This window comes from Triticum aestivum, chromosome 6A (assembly GCF_018294505.1).
Source record: "Triticum aestivum cultivar Chinese Spring chromosome 6A, IWGSC CS RefSeq v2.1, whole genome shotgun sequence".
In the NCBI taxonomy this organism is placed as follows: domain Eukaryota; kingdom Viridiplantae; phylum Streptophyta; class Magnoliopsida; order Poales; family Poaceae; genus Triticum; species Triticum aestivum.
In genome coordinates this window covers 612,707,373-612,726,930 of record NC_057809.1, presented here as the reverse complement: position 1 = coordinate 612,726,930, position 19,558 = coordinate 612,707,373, and the positions used below count along the sequence as shown (strand labels likewise).

Below are 19,558 nucleotides of genomic sequence, written 5' to 3'. Positions count from 1 at the left end.
CATCTCCGAAGCACCGTCATGATCATCATCGTCACCGGCGCGACACCTTGATCTCCATCGTAGCATCGTTGTCGTCTCGCCAATCTTATGCTTCCATGACTATCACTACCGCTTAGTAATAAAGTAAAGCATTACATCGCGATCGCATTGCATACAATAAAGCGACAACCATATGGCTCCTGCCAGTTGCCGATAACTTGGTTACAAAACATGATCATCTCATACAATAAAATCAGCATCATGCCTTGACCATATCACATCACAACATGCCCTGCAAAAACAAGTTAGACGTCCTCTACTTTGTTGTTGCAAGTTTTACGTGGCTGCTACGGGCTTTAGTAAGAACTCATCTCACCTACGCATAAAAACCACAACGATAGTTCGTCAAATAGACTCCGTTTTAACCTTCTCAAGGACCGGGCGTAGCTACACTTGGTTCAACTAAAGTTGGAGAGACAGTCTTCCGCAAGCCATCTGTGTGCAAAGCACGTCGAGGGAACCGGTCTCGCGTAAGAGTACGCGTAAGGTTGGTCCGGATCGTCTCGTCCAACAATACCGCCGAACCAAAGTATGACATGCTGGTAGGCAGTATGACTTGTAACGCCCACAACTCACTTGTGTTCTACTCGTGCAAATAACATCAAACCATAAAAACCTAGGCTCTGATGCCACTGTTGGGGAACGTAGTAATTTCAAAAAAAAATTCTCCTACGCACACGCAAGATCATGGTGATGCACAGCAACGAGGGGGAGAGTGTTGTCTACGTACCAACGCAGACCGACTGCGGAAGCGATCACACAACATAGAGGAAGTAGTCGTACGTCTTCTTCCCGATCCGACCGATCCAAGCACCATTACTCCGGCACCTCCGAGTTCTTAGCACACGTTCAGCTCGATGACGATCCCCGGGCTCCGATCCAGCAAAGCTTCGGGGAGGAGTTCCGTCAGCACGACGGCGTGGTGACGATCTTGATGTACTACCGACGCAAGGCTTCGCCTAAGCACTACAACGATATGATCGAGGTGGAATTTGGTGGCAGGGGGCACCGCACACGGCTAAGGAACGATCTCAAGGATCAACTTGTGTGTCTATGGGGTGCCCCCTGCCCCCGTATATAAAGGAGCAAGGGGAGGAGGCGGCCGGCCAAGGTGTGGCGCGCCAGGTGGAGTCCTACTCCCTCCTAGTTGGACTAGGAGAGAAGGGGGAGAATAGGAGGAAGAGAGGAAGGAAGGGGGGCGCCGGCCCCCTTCCCTTGTCCTATTCGGACTAGGAGGGGGAGGGGCGCGCGGCCACCTCTTGCCTCCTCTCCTCTTCTCCCTCAAGGCCCATGTTGGCCCAATAACCCCCCGGGGGGTTCCGGTAACCCCCCCGGTACTCCGGTAAAATGCCGATTTCACCCGGAACAATTCCGATGTCCAAATATAGGCTTCCAATATATCAATCTTTATGTCTCGACCATTTCAAGACTCCTCGTCATGTCCGTGATCACATCCGGGACTCCGAACTAACTTCGGTACATCAAAATGCATAAACTCATAATTACTGTCATCGTAACGTTAAGCGTGCGGACCCTACGGTTCGAGAACAATGTAGACATGACCGAGACACGTCTCCGGTCAATAACCAATAGCGGGACCTGGATGCCCATATTGACTCCTACATATTCTATGAAGATCTTTATCGGTCAGACCGCATAACAACATACGTTGTTCCCTTTGTCATCGGTATGTTACTTGCCCGAGATTCGATCGTCGGTATCCAATACCTAGTTCAATCTCGTTACTGGCAAGTCTCTTTACTCGTTCTGTAATACATCATCTCACAACTAACATCTTAGTTATAATGCTTGCAAGGCTTATGTGATGTGTATTACCGAGAGGGCCCAGAGATACCTCTCCGACACTCGGAGTGACAAACCCTAATCTCGAAATACGCCAACCCAACATCTACCATTGGAGACACCTGTAGTACTCCTTTATAATCACCCAGTTACGTTGTGACGTTTGGTAGTACCCAAAGTGTTCCTCCGGTAAACGGGAGTTGCATAATCTCATAGTTATAGGAACATGTATAAGTCATGAAGAAAGCAATAGCAACATACTAAACGATCGGGTGCTAAGCTAATGGAATGGGTCATGTCAATCAGATCATTCAACTAATGATGTGACCTCGTTAATCAAATAACAACTCTTTGTTCATGGTTAGGAAACATAACCATCTTTGATTAACGAGCTAGTCAAGTAGAGGCATACTAGTGACACTCTGTTTGTCTATGTATTCACACATGTATTATGTTTCCGGTTAATACAATTCTAGCATGAATAATAAACATTTATCATGATATAAGGAAATAAATAATAACTTTATTATTGCCTCTAGGGCATATTTCCTTCATGAAAGTCATTCCCTATGCCTTGGCCATAGGTTCTATAAAGTATGTCATGCTGTATACCAGATCTATTGTATACCCTGCATTGATTTGGCAAGGGAGTACAATAGTGATCTAGGAGTAGATCACTGGACAGCGGTCAGAATTATCCTTAGTGAAATAAGGATATCTTTCTCGATTATGGACGTGACAAAAAGGTTCGTCGTAAAGGGTTACGTCGATGCAAGTTTTTGACACTGATCCAGATGAATCTAAAGTCTCAATCTGGATACATATTGAAAGTGGGAGCAATTAGCTAGAGTAGCTCCGTGTAGAGCATTGTAGACATAGAACTTGCAAAATACTTACGGATCAGAATGTGACAGACCCGTTGACTAAAATTATCTCACAAGCAAAACATGATCACACCTTAGTACTCTTTGGGTGTTAATCACATAGATATGTGAACTAGATTACTGACTCTAGTAAACCCTTTGAGTGTTGGTCACATGACGATGTGAACTATGGGTGTTAATCACATGGTGATGTGAACTATTGCTGTTAAATCACATGGCGATGTGAACTAGATTATTGACTCTAGTGCAAGTGGGAGACTGAAGGAAATATGCCCTAGAGGCAATAATAAAGTTATTATTTATTTCCTTATATCATGATAAATGTTTATTATTCATGCTAGAATTGTATTAACTGGAAACATAATACATGTGTGAATACATAGACAAACAGAGTGTCACTAGTATGCCTCTACTTGACTAGCTCGTTAATCAAAGATGGTTATGTTTCCTAACCATGGACAAAAGAGTTGTTATTTGATTAACGAGGTCACATCATTAGTTGAATGATCTGATTGACATGACCCATTCCATTAGCTTAGCACCCGATCGTTTAGTATGTTCCTATTGCTTTCTTCATGACTTATACATGTTCCTATAACTATGAGATTATGCAACTCCCGTTTACCGGAGGAACACTTTGGGTACTACCAAACGTCACAACGTAACTGGGTGATTATAAAGGAGTACTACAGGTGTCTCCAATGGTAGATGTTGGGTTGGCGTATTTCGAGATTAGGGTTTGTCACTCCGAGTGTCGGAGAGGTATCTCTGGGCCCTCTCGGTAATACACATCACATAAGCCTTGCAAGCATTATAACTAAGATGTTAGTTGTGAGATGATGTATTACGGAACGAGTAAAGAGACTTGCCAGTAACGAGATTGAACTAGGTATTGGATACCGACGATCGAATCTCGGGCAAGTAACATACCGATGACAAAGGGAACAACGTATGTTGTTATGCGATCTGACCGATAAAGATCTTCGTAGAATATGTAGGAGCCAATATGGGCATCCAGGTCCCGCTATTGGTTATTGACCGGAGACGTGTCTCGGTCATGTCTACATTGTTCTTGAACCGTAGGGTCCGCACGCTTAACGTTACGATGACAGTTATTATGAGTTTATGCATTTTGATGTACCGAAGGTTTTTCGGAGTCCCGGATGTGATCACGGACATGACGAGGAGTCTCGAAATGGTCGAGACGTAAAGATTGATATATTGGAAGCCTATGTTTGGACATCGGAAGTGTTCCGGGTGAAATCGGGATTTTACCGGATTACCGGGAGGGTTACCGGAACCCCCCGGGAGCCAAATGGGCCTACATGGGCCTTAGTGGAAAGGTGAGAGGGCTGCCCACAAGGGCTGCGCACCTCCCCTTTCCCCCTAGTCCTATTAGGACTAGGAGAAGGGGCCGGCCACCCTCTCTCTCTCTCTCCCCCTTTAAGGAATCCTAGTTGGAATAGGATTGGAGGGGGGAGTCCTACTCCCGGTGGGAGTAGGACTCCTCCTGCGCCTCCAAGCTTGGCCGGCCAGCCCTCCCCCTCTCATCCTTTATATACGGGGGCAGGGGGCACCTCTAGACACACAAGTTGATCCTTGAGATCGTTCCTTAGCCGTGTGCGGTGCCCCCTGCCACCAAATTCCACCTTGATCATACCGTTGTAGTGCTTAGGCGAAGCCCTGCATCGGTAGTACATCAAGATCGTCACCACGCCATTGTGCTGACGGAACTCTTCCTCGACGCTTTGCTGGATCGGAGCCAGAGGATCGTCATCGAGCTGAACGTGTGCTAAGAACTCGGAGGTGCCGGAGTAACGGTGCTTGGATCGGTCGGATCGGGAAGACGTACGACTACTTCCTCTACGTTGTGTGATCGCTTCCGCAGTCGGTCTGCGTTGGTACGTAGACAACACTCTCCCCTCTCGTTGCTATGCATCACCATGATCTTGCGTGTGCGTAGGAAAATTTATGAAATTACTACGTTCCCCAACATTTCCCTCCCCCTCTCATAGCTCCTTCCACCCCGGCGCTGCTGGTCCTTGGCGGTCCCTGGTCGCCGGATCTAGTGCGTTTGGGGTGTGGGACTGGCGGCAGTCCGGGAGAAATCCTTGGCCGGTGTGGCCCAGCCACGACGGTGACGACATCAACTGTTGCCGTGCCTCTCCCTGGAGGCTCCGTTGAGGTTCTATTCCCCTCTCCCCCTCTCGCCCCGGGTGAAAACCTCATCCTTTTGGATGGGGCGGCAGCGGCGCTCTACGCCGTCACCTTCCTGGAGGTGCCGCTAAGGTGGTTCGAGAGATGCGAGGGCGTTCTGATTTGGGGATTGGGGGATCGACGGTCGCGTGGTCCGATTTTATTGTTCTGCGCTTCCTTCCTCAGCACCTTCGATCTTGATAGCTTCATCCCTTCGTGTGTGGCTCTATGCTTGTGGGCGAGGATCTTCCAAGGCGAGCTCGTCTCAGCTGGGGGCGGGGCTGAGTATCTCTCAAGGTTGTTCATGGCTGCCATCTTATCTGGCTCTAGGGTGAGCTTCCCCATCTTCCGACGGTACGGCGTCCTTCGAGCCAGGATGAGGGGTAGGGGTCCTCTTCGGAGATGGTTTCGGGTAGTTTGTTGCAGCTCACCACTCCTGGTGCAGATGAGGGCATGCTCCCTGCCTATGATGGGTCTCATCTTGTTAGTGCTTCCGCTCCGCCTATGGTGCTCATTCTGCGGCTGGGGACATTATCGACATCAAGCTAAGCTTTGTTGTCCATTATGTTGTAGTGCTTGGTGTTGTTAAGGTTTGTAAGCTGTCTAGTAGCACCACGTATCTGCCGTCTTTTTCTTTTTTCCTCTTGTAAGGTGCTGTCCGATGTAACTTCTGGCCGGTTGATGGCTTTGTTAATTCAAAGCCGGGCTCTCTCTCCAGCCTTCGTTCAAAAAAAAATATTTCCTGTTAAGAGGGATTCTTTCAGCAACAACGCGTTTTGTCCCTAGCGTGTACATGAAGGGGGTAATACTGCACTGTATTGTGTAGGACTAATTTATTAATGCCAGCCAAGACGCCATGAATAGCAATCTTGGAGCACGCATGAGCATAGTATTACTGGAACCAAATTCCGTGTGCCAAATCCCCTATGCGAAGAAAATGCACTTTCCGTTTTATGCTCCTTATAAAGTTAGTTACTCCCACAAGCTTAGTGAACAGGTCTCAAGTTCAAAGCCCATTTTTGCAATTTTCTCTACGAGATTTCCCTCACACAAGCTGACATGCGGGACTCACACCTGTATGGCAAGTATTATAAAGAGTAGCGGGAGATGTAGTCAGGACCGTATTGAAGCGTATTCTCCTGTTTGAGGACAGTAGTGCAGCACTCTGCGAGTTTGAGGATCATATTGATACATGCCAGCGAGTACAAGGGTGTAATTATCTACGAGGAAAAAAAAAAGCTTCAACTGACACAAAACCAAAACACGTGTTGGACATGGACTCGGAACCAACTCACGTGCCAGATCAATATGCACAACAAATTCAACCAGCAGCCAGTGTTACTATTTACACAACTCGATCGATTGCCGCCTATCCTATACTACTCGCCTTCGTTTGATCGCAAGATGTGCGCCTTCTCCGAGCACCCTGCTAGCCGGCCAGATGGACGCGAGCGATGGCAACGGCAATGCCATCTGCTTCCCTTGCGCCGTGCTCCTCAACATTCTCCGCTACCTCCAATGCCGTCCCCTCGCCAAGTCCAGGCGCGTCTGCCGCACCGTAGTCGCCCACAAGCTCCTCCTCCTTTACTTCTTCCCCTAGGGGGGCCTTTCCCGACAACAAACTACTCTTTCGGGTCTTTTTTACTCTGCATATAAATTTTGTTCGAAGTTAAAGTACCTCTACTTTGATCAAACTAATAAAAAAAAGTATCAACATTAACAATGTCAAATCAATATTTTTAGATTCATTACGAAATGTAGTGTCATGGAATATATATTTGGTATTTTAGAGGTTCATATTTTCTTAATATATATTGGTCAAACTTTGCAAAGTTTGACTTGACACAAATCAAATATATGGAGTAAAAAAGAGCGGGGGAGTACAATCTATCTTCTTCTTCCTGGGCACCTCGGTCTCTCTTTCTTCTGGGCACCTCGGTCTTGAGCCTCTTGGCAAGAAGCAACTGGATCATCAAGTCATCTCCAACCTCCAGCATGGAGGACGCGACTGCGGAAGCAACTTTCTGAATTGATAGGCGCTTTGTATTTGCAACCTCCCCGATATAAGTCTTGTCTTCCAAGACAACCGTGGAAAGCCAAAGTGTCCTCTGGCTCTCTACAGCCATCTTGGAGGAGGACGACACATATACTGGGTCTGCAACCTTCTTCTTGCGTGCGTACTGTAGCAGAAGGCCAACCTTGCATATTGTATCCTGTACAGAAGAGTAAGAGTGACTTGATGTTATGTAGCGATGGGTGATTCTAGGAACATGCATGTACAATTTATTATGACAAAGGCGACAAAACCTTTCGATGAGGATATTATGTGTACACCCCAAACAACTTCAACCAAGACTAATAATGTTGTGGATTAGTCCTGCATGTTTAATAGTGGCAGCAAAGGAAAACACCTTCTTTACAGAATAATACATGCATCCAACACTTAAAACAAATCTAGGATGAAAACTGAAGGTTGTAGTTTGGATATGTAGTACATATATGTCTTATCAGAGTAAGGCGCTCTAGGATGTTCATGCGCAATGATGTGTGACGGTATTAGCTCATAATGCTTGAAGGGATGCATCTTCACTATTTGCAATACATAGATTAGGCACTAATATGGAAAATGAATTTTGCTATTAATCAAATAGGTTTGACAAGCAAATCTTATGCATACCATCAAATTCTTTGTTTGCAACTATTGAATTAGAATAAGGATCTGCATATGTTGGACATGCATAGAATATGCTTTTCAGCTCTAAAAGTCCGAACATAGATTTACACACATAAGATGATGATGCTTTGTTGCAATTAAAGCATGTGTGTCACTTGCCTTTAAATCACAAAAGAAGATCGTGATAATGCTTACCTTGTTAAGCAGCCCAAGTAAAGTCTCCAGCGTCTCATTTCCCATCAATGCTGTGTAGGCAACATCCGCAGCGTCCTCCTCCGCATCTTTGCGACGGCGGTGAAGCATTGCTGAAATGAACTTGCGGTTCTGCACGTGCACTGTGCATTCAAAGTACATATCATGTGGCCCGCCTTCCGTACGTATGTGGTATGTGGGAAATGTACCATAGGCTCTGAGTGTATAGCCTTGCAGCCAGTTTTTCTTTCTCACTGCATAAGAGAAGAAGATAATTAGTGACACACAATTAATCAACTCAGATAATAGAAAGACAATTAGTACAGCTTGTTTTTTGTGACTGCAAAACATCAGAAATTCCCAGTATTTCGGATCCCCCCCCCCCCCCCCCCGGGTTGCAGCACAGCGATCATAAACATACATAACTATTTAATCAACTGGGACAATGTCTGAAAGAGTCAGATATCCTCAAAACAGATAAAGCAAGCTTCCAAACTTTTATGATAAAAAAATATGCATACCACGCAAATACAAATCTAACTACCAATTATTATTTTTCGAAACGGAAAATCTAACTACCAATTACGCCATTCACCACAGTAGCCATCCAACCTGAACCATTTCAACAACATTGAATAAAAAAGAGGGTGTGGTCCCATGAAGCCTGTGAAGATTACATGACAAGGAAATGAGCAGTACATGTACAAGTACAACTGCATGCAATGGAGCTTTACCATCTATATCCCCAAAGAATCTAAACAGAATATACCCCAAACCATGTGAAATGCTGAACAAATTACCATGAGAGCACCTAAGTCGGTTATTACAAATGTATGCACCCTCCGCCACTTGACGTTACAAATGCTGTGGCCCTAGGTCAGACCCTAGCTAACACTTTTGTGCACCACATATCCAGATAGAGCCTTGATCATTATGGACCGTCATCACCTTCCCAGATGCACATAACCCAGATTAACATGGACAACATACAAAGTATTGTAGAATTATACAAGTACCAACATCCCAGTCGGAATTAGAAGCAAAATGGAACAACATTGGTTGATATCATGGAACTGGCAGGGAGTTACATGATGAGGCCGAGCATCACCTAAACTTTGCTAATGCTACAGTCATTTTATATATAAAGTGGGGTGAAAGCCTTTTTTGGTAATGCTACAGTCATTTAAAGTGAGCCCATGCATTGATCACATTAAAACATAGGCCATCGCATCTACAGCTCAATGAAATCAAAAGGAGCATGCTATACCCATCCTAAAGTCCTACAGAAGTACTCCCTCCGTCCCATAATATAAGAGCGTTTTTGACACCACACTCATGCATTGATCACATTAAAACATAGGCCATCGCATCTACAGCTCAATGAAATCAAAAGGAGCATGCTATACCCATCCTAAAGTCCTACAGAAGTACTCCCTCCGTCCCATAATATAAGAGCGTTTTTGACACCACACTAGTGTAAAAAATGCTCTTATATCACGGGACGGAGGGAGTAGATCAACCTGCACCAACTAGACACCCAGGTACACAATAAACCAATAACCCCACAGAAGTAGAGCAACCTGTACCAACTGGACATGCAATACCACAATAATAAACCCCAAATATCCCCATGATGATAAATACCAACCATGGGAAATCTTTTGTGTCCTAATACCAGGCGAGCTTACTCTGTGAATGTTTCAGAATTGAATAACTAAGGTGAACAAAAATCTTGAGTTTGCTCGAAGTGGCTACAAGAGGAGGAACCTAGAAAATGTGCTCCCGTAATTTACAAATATAGGCATCACACACGATATCTTCTGTTCTAAAAATCAGATGAATTGTGATAAACTCAAAATCGAGTACCAGGTCAGCTAGCACCGGTGCAGAAGATAGGCCTTACAACACCTGCTACCGGTACAAAGGTGTGTGACCACAGCTCCCAAATAATTGATTTAGTTGTATAAATAGTTATGAACTAGTTAATCGAGTCCAGCAGGAAAATTACCATGGCATGCTAGTTAATCCAGGATTAATGATTTGTAGGAGGTTAGTAAACTTCAAATTGGATGGCTTAAATATAATTAATTTGAAAGGGATGACTCAAATTTTTATTATAGCCGACTTTCGCTCCACTACTAAGCTAACACTTTTTCGCACTAAAACATAACCACATGGCAAAACCAGAAATCATATTTGGAAATGGTGCATGTAATGTACCCATTAGCTGAACAAAAAAAGAAAAAAAAAGGAGGAAATCACCTGTAGATTTGATGGAACTTTTAGTGAACATATAACCACCTACTCTTGTTTTAATATAAGATTCCAAACGCTGCATATACACCAAAAAGAAGTGAAAGATTGAATCAGCATAACAAACTAGAATAAAAATCAATCCACCAATTGTAGCATATGCTTGCTTTTGGACATCAAACTAAGCTCAACAAATAAACGGATGATCCTACAAGAATTAACAACCATACTATATAGGCAACACAATGAAAAAAATAGTTCATCTAGCAAATCCAAAGATCACATAATGATAGCAAATAAAAGCAAGAGGCAAATGAATATCCATACAAAAAATGGCAACCGATTTAGAACTTCAACATACTACGACAACTCGCCCAGCAAAAAAAAACGTAATACGACAACACAATGGCTTAACCCGCTAACACAGAATGTGGCACTGAACTAGTGAAATTGATTAAAATTAAAACAGAAGATAAAATCAAACACTGCAAGTGCCTGTCCAAAGGTAAGACCGTGACAGGGAAATTTGCTGGTACAAGTAGATCCTAGCGTCTAGATCATAATTGCGAACAGATCTATGGCTACAAATAAACGTCTTGCAGACCTCAAAGATGAACCAGAACATTTCCCCCACAAAAAAAACCCAGAACATACGAAGTAGTCTAAACATATGATCTTGTACTAATACACTCTAGGAAATAGAGTACAAATGCTTAAAAATTAAACGAAGCTCTGATAAAACAGGTCATAAGTGTCAGGTGCCACAACACGCAAAACAATGAAACCTCAAGAATAACACCTTCTTTCTAGCAGATAAAATGTAAACGGAAGACATCGAAGGTGGATTGTTCAAAGAACATGTGGCCAGTTTAGCAAAGATGCAAATGAATCAGTACTTCACAGAACGACACAATGGTACTAATTCAAAACTTTGACAAAGAACTTAAAAAACAGAATAGGTTACTCCAGATGTTTATTGAACTCATGAGGTGGCAGTAAACAAGCCAAATAAATTAAAAATCGGACATAATCTAAAATTGCTAGTTCCTGCTAGGAACTCCAAAGATCATGTTAACTTCTATCTTAAAAGAAGAAAGGGGCATACCTTACCCAAACTTCTGACCAAATGTTTCGATCCCATTCTATGAGCGAGATGCTTGTATTCTGGTGTGTTACCAAAATAGTCACGCTCTCTACGCCTGGCAGAAATCATGTCCATGTTGTTGTTAATGTCTTTCTGGGATCGGTTGACAACACCAACCCATGGAATGTGGAACCGGCAAGATCTTTCTTCCAGTATCTGCACAACTAATCTCAATGAGAGGATCTTGTTCGTACAAATATATGATGGCCAACAATCTGATTACGACACCATAGTAAGGAAAATAGCGTAACTACGCAAAAAATTCTCACTTACATCAACAACACTTGCTCGGTTCTCCATCAGATCAATTTTAGTGAGCACACGAAATGTTCTTTCACCTGAATCAACAAAAGGTGGTACGTACTCATCATCGGCATCACATTAATCAAATATTTTGTTACTCAACTTGCTGTCACGAATGAAATGATAATATGCTTCATATACGCAATTTTTGCTTGAGCACCCCTAAAGCAAGCTCAATGACTGCAACATCAAAGTCATACCTTTTGGGTCAACTTCCCGTGAAATATTGACTGTTTCAGAATTTGAAAGATCCTGGTTGGCTGGAGAAATGGCGAGAATGATACAATTGGGCTGAAAAAAAAACTCCAAAATGCTGAACAAGTTACCATGAGAGCACCAAAGTGGATTATTACACATGTATGCACCCTCTGCCAATGAATTTTGAGCGGCAGCATATCCACACACCACACACTTGCTTTTACACAGTGCATGTCATAATAAATATTAATGTGCATCATCTAAGCAGGCTACAGCAAAATACCTTTTCGATGAATGCTCGAACCATGTTTTCAATTTCCTGAACTATACTGTCTGACTGGTCGTCTGATAAGCATAAGCCAATAGGAAATTAATGAATGAACAAACTGAACCTCAAAAGACACAAGTTCACATACCAACAACAATTTTTGTAAGCCCAGGAAGATCAATTAGAGTCAGATTCACAACTGCAAAAATAAAGTGAACAAGGTCAACAAGCAACATATTTTTAATTAAAAAATTGAGAACGTGAATGTTTTGATATTTGATAAAGCAGTACTACAATAGTACAGGATCTGAATATCTTACCATTTGGGGAAAATATGCTTAAACGGATGGGGACAGATGATATTCCATAGGGAGAGCCGGTTTCTCTGTCAGTATCATCAGCTATCTCCGTACCGACTTCAGCTGCAACAATTGCAAAATAATAAGCACAATACGAAGTTGAGCCATCATATTTCAATACTATGATGATATCAGCATCACATTGATAAAATAAAAAGGAAAGTAGAGCCATTACCAAAATCTTCGTACATTTTGTCGGGTTGATGCAAGAACTTTGCATATTCTGTTCCTTCTTCAGTTTTAAATAGATGCACAATCAAAGGGCGGCGGGTTGCAATGCCTGTACACAAATCAAATAAAAAGACAACGTGTCAATTGAAAATAGATGCAGATAACACCAAACCGTACGAGCTCAAGAAAATACCTGGACCCCTGGGTAGGAAATCCTTTCCAACAATAGCCTCAAGCACTGATGACTTGCCGGAACCCTATCAAATAATTAGAGGAGTTAGGTTGGAATTTCTACGGCTCACTGATGCTACTGAGAGGGGATATTTCTGTTAGAAATCAGTTGCACCGCCTCCCTAATTGCTAGCTAGACCTAGTCTTTGCTTATCCATGCAATGCGTGCAGCACGTGTACCAGGCGCCTCCTTAGATGAAGGATCCCAGGTACTCTTTTTGAACGTGTATTCCTCTCTATTATTTACTGCCCCAAGTGGAGGAATATGACTGATTCATTCTTAGTTCTGCTCATATTCTATCATAGTATCAGATTATCGATCCAACTCTCTGGCTTCCGCTATGTCCACAGAGACGCCGGCCGGGCGCGGCCACGGCGCCGGTGGCCAGCTCTCCTCCTACTACTCCAAATCTCCCAGCGACCTCCTCTCTCCACCGGTCGCCACTGCGCCTCTCCTATACAATCTTCCCCACTAGTCCCCAGCTTCTTTGCGAACCTGGCACATGGCCATGCCACCCACGTTGAAGGGGCCAACATCCGCAACCATCTGCCTGTTGTGCTCGACCTTAAGGGCACCAACTACTCCGTTTGGCGTGGTCTCATGGAGGAGACCATGGATCAATATGATGTCGCTAACCATGTCTCCCCTGATTTCGATGATTACCGCGACGACCCATCATGGAAGATCATCGACAAGGCCATGAAGAAATGGTTTTACGGCACCATGAGCACGGATCTCGTCGCCTTCGTCTAGGACCAGGGGGCCACTGCGTACTAGCTGTGATTGTCGCTCGAGGCGCTCTTCCTCAATAAAAAGAGCTCGCGACAATTCCACCTGAAGACGAAGAGCTTTACGCCGTCCGTCAAGGCGACTCCTCCATCTCCGGTTTCAGCGCCCGCCTCAAGTCGGTTGGCGACAGGCTGCGCAACATGGACAAGCCGGTGGACGACGACGAGATGGTAATCCAGCTCCCTCGCAGTATCAACTGCGATCGCCATGGGATGACTGCCAAGATCATTGAGAAGGCTGTCACGCCGTTCCCGTTCGATGTCGTCGTAAGTATGTTTCTCTGGGACGAGATGACCCCCGAAGGTGATTTTGCTGCAGGCCACCACACCGCTCTCGCCGCTCATGGTCGCCTTCTGCTCCCGGCGCATCTTTGGTGGTCCTTCTGGTGGCCACAACAACTGGCAGTCCGGCGCTGGGTCGGGTAGCTGCAACCCCGGCACTCCCTCGCCCAACCAAGGCCACAACAAGCGCGGCGCTTCACCAAACAACGGTGGCTACCAGAGGGCCTCCTGTAGTCCATGGACAAGCTATGTGCACGCCTACCCCGTCGCCCTCCCTCCACCGCCTCGCCCGCTTGCCTAGACCGGGCTCTTCGAATCATACCCGCCCCAAGCCTTCGCCACCGACTCGCCGTTTTAGTACTGGGGCTGGCATACAGCCTCTATTCACTGACGTTCTTCCCCGGGGGGCCGCAGCTGCCCGTTTACCGCTAGCGCCTCCACCGCATCCATAGAGCAGTACCTATCGGCGCCGCCTGCTCTAGACGCATCCGGCGTTGATCACGCTGGCTTGATTGTGGCCCTGCACAACCTCTCGCTCCAAAACTCAAGCAGCGGCTAGATTGCCGATTCGGGCGCCTCCACCCACTTGGCCTTGGATCTAGGTATGCTCTCACAGGTAACCTTGACATCAAATTATCCTCCGGTACTCGTTGGTAATGGTCATAGTATGTCTGTTAGTCACGTTGGTTCAGTGTCATTCCCAAATCCCAATCGTCTTCTCTATCTCCAAAACGTCCTAGTCACACCTCAAATCATCAAAAATCTGTTGTCATCGCTTTACTGCTGATAACAATGGTTTGATAGAATTTCATCCTTTTGGTTTGACTGTGAAGGATTACATCACCAAGGCAGCTCTGCTCCAATGCAACAGTGACGGGGGCTCTACCCCATATTCCCCGCTGCCCCACCAGAAGCTCCCTCCATCGCCTTCGCTGCCACTGTCTCTCGGCTCACCGATCTGTGGCACCGCTGTCTTGGCCATCCGGTTCTCGTGACTTTTTCTAATAAAGGATTCCCTCAATGTAATAAAAACGTAGTTTATGATAGCCTTTGCCGTGCATGTCAACTCAGCAAGCATGTTCGTTTACCCTTTTTCCCTTCAACTAGTTCCACCCCTAGTGCCTTTGAAATAATGCATTGTGATCTTTGGACTGCTCCCATTTCGAGTATCTTGGGCCATAAGTACTATCTTTTGATCATAGATAACCATACAAAATACCGCTGGACGTTTCCCCTTATGCTCAAATCCGACGTACCTTCGGTTGCGCACCATGTCTAGCGGCAGCGGCGCTAGCGAGGTCGTGTGTTGTTCGTGCTCCACATGCGGCGGCACGTTTGGAGACTTAGACTCGCTACTCGGCAGGATAAAAGGGCCTATTAGGGCAGGCTAAGATGGTGGGCTGAGGGTGAGATAGCGCCACAGTGGGCCTGCTGGGCTAAATCGATTAAAATGATGTGTTCGGTTTTGAAGCCCAGAAACCTATATAGGCCGAATTAAATTCAGTTTTTGGCCGTGCCAACCGAATTTCGATGCAGTCATTTATATAACCGAAAATTCGGTTAATTTTTTTTTGGTTTCGGTTCAGATTTCAGTTCCTCGGTTTTTATGCCCACCCTTACTCTACGCTAAATCACCCTCGTACAATCCCCTACGAGTGTTTGGGTGCCTGTGTTCTCCCAACACAGCCGCCACCACCCCCAACAAGTTCGCTCCTCGATATCTTCCCTACTTCTTCCTAGGCTATCCGAACGATCATAAAGGATATCACTGTCTCGACCCTCTCAGGAATCGGGTCCTCCTCTCCCGTTACGTAGTCTTTGACGAGTACATCTTCCCCTTCGGCCATGTTCCTCAGCCCGCGCCCATGCGTGACTTCGCCCACAACCCACTCCGGACTCTCCCCCGCCATGCCCCCCTACGGCGGTGCTCCACCTCCCCCTCCCTCTCCCACGGCTGCTTCAAATGCCAGGGCATTGGAATCCCCTGACCAGGCAGCCGCTTCTACACCGCCTCCCTAATTGCTAGCTAGACCTAGTCTTTGCTTACCCATGCATGCAATGCATGCAGTACGTGTGCAGGGCGCCTGGTGCATTATAAGAGAATGCAATGCATGCACTTTTAATCACCGGTACTGTTTTTGAACGTGTATTCCTCTCTCTCTTTCTCTCCCACTTGTAATGCTACTTATTTACTGCCCCAAGTGGACGAATACGACTGTGATGCACTCTTAGTTCTGATCGTATTCTATCAATTTCTACGGCTCCCTGGTGCCACTGCCCACTTCCAAACCGCGTCTGCACAAGAAAATCGCGTGGTTCTACGAGCACGCACCTGGGCTCCCACGAAGGCGATGAAGGGTAGCTCGTCCCAGTCGGTCGGGAGGGCGCTCCCCGCGCCGTTGTCGGCGAGGGTGGTGCTGGCCAGCTGCAGCTTGTTGACGAGGGATGTCAGGTCCTCCATCGCTGCCGGCGCTGGATCGGATCGGGTGGGGGAGGCGGCGCGGAGGGGTGAGATCGAAGGGTAGAGGGGGGGGACGGGAGACTATCGGCTCAGGCCGTACAGGGTTTAAGTTAGGGTCCGGACTCCCGAGGGTTTAAGGTTTTTTTTAGGGCCCCGAGGGTTTAAGTATTTTTTTTGAGACAACCCGAGGGTTTAATTTTTTGTTTTTGAGACAATCTCGCGAAGCTTTATTTAAACTGCATCAATGTTTACAGAGATAAAAGATAAGTTGCCGGGGTGTCCTAACCAAACATGGCGGCCCACCCCTAACTTCAAAGCATGCCTCGCTAGATTGTGAGCTTCGAAATTCGAGCTCCTAAACTCATGCACAATATTACAAACCCCAAAAGTGGCTTTATGCTCCGTGATTTCATGTAGGATAGCACCATATCTAGTCGGATTCCTTTGCTTGAGATCATCAATTACAACCTTACAGTCCGAAGCAAGGTGAACATGTTGCACATTTAGATCATCCGCAAGTGCAAGCCCTTCCCTTACAGCTAGGGATTCCAAGGTTGGAGGGTCGTTCATCCCCCTGGTCACGATTGCTGATGCCCCCTGAAAACAGCCACTGTGGTCGCGGCAGATTGCAGCCGCCACCCCTCGGCCTCTCGCGACCACGGCATCCACATTAAATTTGTTACATCCATCCATGGGAGGAAGCCAGCGCGTCGGTCGTGCAGCAGTTTGTTGCCTTCTCACTGGCCCTGGCTCCTGTATGACTTGAAGATCCCTCAAATAGGCTTTGATGAACTAATTTGTGGCTTGGGGGCTCTGAAAGACGTCCTCATAGATCGATTTACGTCTTGCTCGCCAAATGGCCCACAGTGTCACCACTAAAACAGTATACTCCTCCTGGCTCAGTGCATCGTGAAGATTAAAGAGCCAATTTCTTGCATTGGTCTCATCATTCAGGCTTATTTGTTCTACCAGATATTGATCAAAAAGTGCCCAGATGCACCGTGAGCTTGTACATTCCAGAAGAGCGTGTCTCCAGGAATCATCTCGCCCGCACAGCGCACATGTTCTCATTGTAGACATATTTCGGTGGTGGAGGAGGTCCGCTGTAGGCATCGAGTGCCTTGCTAAGCGCCAGAGAAAAACCTTCAGCTTGGATGGTACCTTTGTGTGCCATAATTCAGTCCATGCTATACCGTTATCGCGAAAATCAGAGGCGCCTGCATTCTCTTCCATCCAGTTCTCCCTATGCTCCTTTTTGTTTTGCACTAAGTGATAGGCTGACTTTACCGAGAATCTGCCACTTCGCTCTCCTGTCCAAGCCCAAAAATCCTCGATCGGCCTCGTGCACAGGGGCAAGGACAGAATCGCTTCAGAATCGAAAGGCAGAAAGGTTGCCCAAATAACATCTTCGCGCCAGGTCGCCGTAGTGTTAATCAGCTCCGACACCCTAGACGGAGGGTTATCCGTTAAAGAGGTGATCGGCCGCATCGGCCCAATCCTGGGAATCCAGTTTGTGTTCCATATGTCTATTGTCGCCCCGTTCCCAATTCTCCTGATAAGGCCTTGCTGCAATATCTCTCTTCCATCCAATATCGCTCGCCAAATTTGCGAAGGGTTACTACCCAACTCTGCTTCCATGAACTCCGTATTTGGGTAATAGGCTGCTTTAAGCATTCTTGCACTAAGAGATAGTGGATCATCGAGCAGCCTCCACGCTTGCCGAGCCAACAAGGACAGGTTGAAAATCTCGATGTCTCTAAAGCCCATTCCTCCCAAATATTTCGGTTTTGTCATAACATCCCACGAGACCCAAGCGGGCTTTCTCTTACCCCTTTTACTACCCCACCAAAATTGGCGGATAATAGCATTGATGTTGTCGCACAGGCCTCGGGGTAATCTGAAACAAGCCATGGAGTAAACCGGAATAGCTTGCGCCACCGATTTTATTAGCACTTCCTTCCCTGCTGCCGATAACAACTTCTCCATCCAACCTTTTACTTTTTCCCAAACTCTGTCGCGCAAGTACTTGAACGTGCCCATCTTGGACTGTCCAACATCTGTAGGCATTCCCAAGTATCGTTCACTCAACGATTCGTTCTGGACATTCAAAATCTGCTTGTTACTATCTCGTAGAGCTTGCGGGCACCTCTTGCTAAAAAATATGGACGATTTTGCATGGTTGATTCTCTGACCGGAAGCATTACAATAGATTTCGAGAAGGTTTGAAACCCTAGTCGCACCTTGATCACTTGCCTTGAAAAATAGCAGGCTGTCGTCAGCAAACAGAAGATGATTAATAGGTGGTGCGGACGCTGCCACCTTAGTACCCTCAAACCCTGACGAAGTAGAACTTGTCTTTAAAAGGCACGAAAGGCCCTCTGCTGCAATCAAGAAAAGGTAAGGAGAGATAGGATCTCCCTGTCGTATACCTCTGCTCGGAAAAAATTCTTCTAACTTTTCTCCATTGAAAAGAACCGAAAAAGAGACTGACTGAACCATACCCATTACTGTCTGCACCCAAGATTGTGCAAAACCCAGCTTCTCCATCATTGCTCGCAAGTAAGGCCACTCTAGCCTGTCATATGCTTTCATCATGTCCAGCTTCAGAGCACAAAAGCTATTGGATTTAGCCCTGCTTCTCTTCATAAAGTGCAGACACTCGTAGGCACAGATGATGTTGTCAGTTATCAGTCTGCCAGGAACAAACGCAGACTGTTCCTCAGATATGATGTCTGGGAGGATCACTTTTAGCCTGTTGGATACAACTTTCGAGGCAATTTTATAGATTACATTGCATAAACTTATTGGCCGAAATTGTGAGAGTTGGGTTGGATTGAGAACCTTTGGGATGAGTACCAAGACGGTGTCATTGATACTCGCAGCATCCTCCTCCCCTCTCACAATCCTCAGAACTGCATTTGTCACTTCCTCTCCACAAATATCCCGATGCCGCTGGTAAAAATGTGCTGGGAATCCATCGGGGCCTGGGGCCTTAGTTGGCATCATCTGGAACAGTGCTGTTTTTACCTCCTCTGCTTTATAAGGTGCTAGAAGCATAGCATTCATTTCATCAGAGACCTTCCTGGGTACCCGTGACAGCACTTGTTCCATACCTGACACCCCTTCCGAAGTATACAGATTTTTGTAAAACTCTGTCACCATATTTCTGAGTTCTGAGTGATCCTCAGTTAGCACCCCCAGCGAGTCCATAAGTGCCTTGATCATGTTTTTCTTTCTTCGTTGGCTGGCCCGAAGATGAAAGAAACGAGTGTTTCTGTCCCCCGCCGAGAGCCACTCTAGTCTCGATCGTT

General features: G+C 46.0%; 1 protein-coding gene across 1 annotated transcript; it reads right to left on the bottom strand.

Moving 5' to 3' along the window:
- Nucleotides 1-6,126: 6,126 nt before the first annotated feature.
- On the bottom strand, nucleotides 6,127-16,328 carry LOC123131380 (phragmoplastin DRP1A-like). The gene is made up of 13 exons (XM_044551071.1): nucleotides 16,119-16,328; nucleotides 12,678-12,741; nucleotides 12,489-12,593; nucleotides 12,275-12,376; nucleotides 12,103-12,153; nucleotides 11,970-12,031; nucleotides 11,689-11,779; nucleotides 11,459-11,523; nucleotides 11,147-11,341; nucleotides 10,051-10,120; nucleotides 7,792-8,042; nucleotides 6,807-7,135; nucleotides 6,127-6,568 (listed from the first exon to the last, which is right to left on the bottom strand). Exons 1-13 carry the CDS (start codon nucleotides 16,245-16,247, stop codon nucleotides 6,352-6,354), a joined length of 1,731 nt encoding a protein of 576 aa, XP_044407006.1. The 5' UTR covers nucleotides 16,248-16,328; the 3' UTR covers nucleotides 6,127-6,351.
- Nucleotides 16,329-19,558: the final 3,230 nt, after the last annotated feature.

Bases quoted from the DNA above. Each gene is read 5' to 3' on its own strand.
- LOC123131380 (XM_044551071.1), bottom strand. From the start codon at position 16,247: ATGGAGGACCTGACATCCCTCGTCAACAAGCTGCAGCTGGCCAGCACC. The intron at 12,154-12,274 runs GTAAGATATTCA...TTATTTTTGCAG, and splicing joins AAGCATATTTTCCCCAAATG to TTGTGAATCTGACTCTAATT. The intron at 11,342-11,458 runs GTAAGTGAGAAT...TTAGTTGTGCAG, and splicing joins ACCGAGCAAGTGTTGTTGAT to ATACTGGAAGAAAGATCTTG.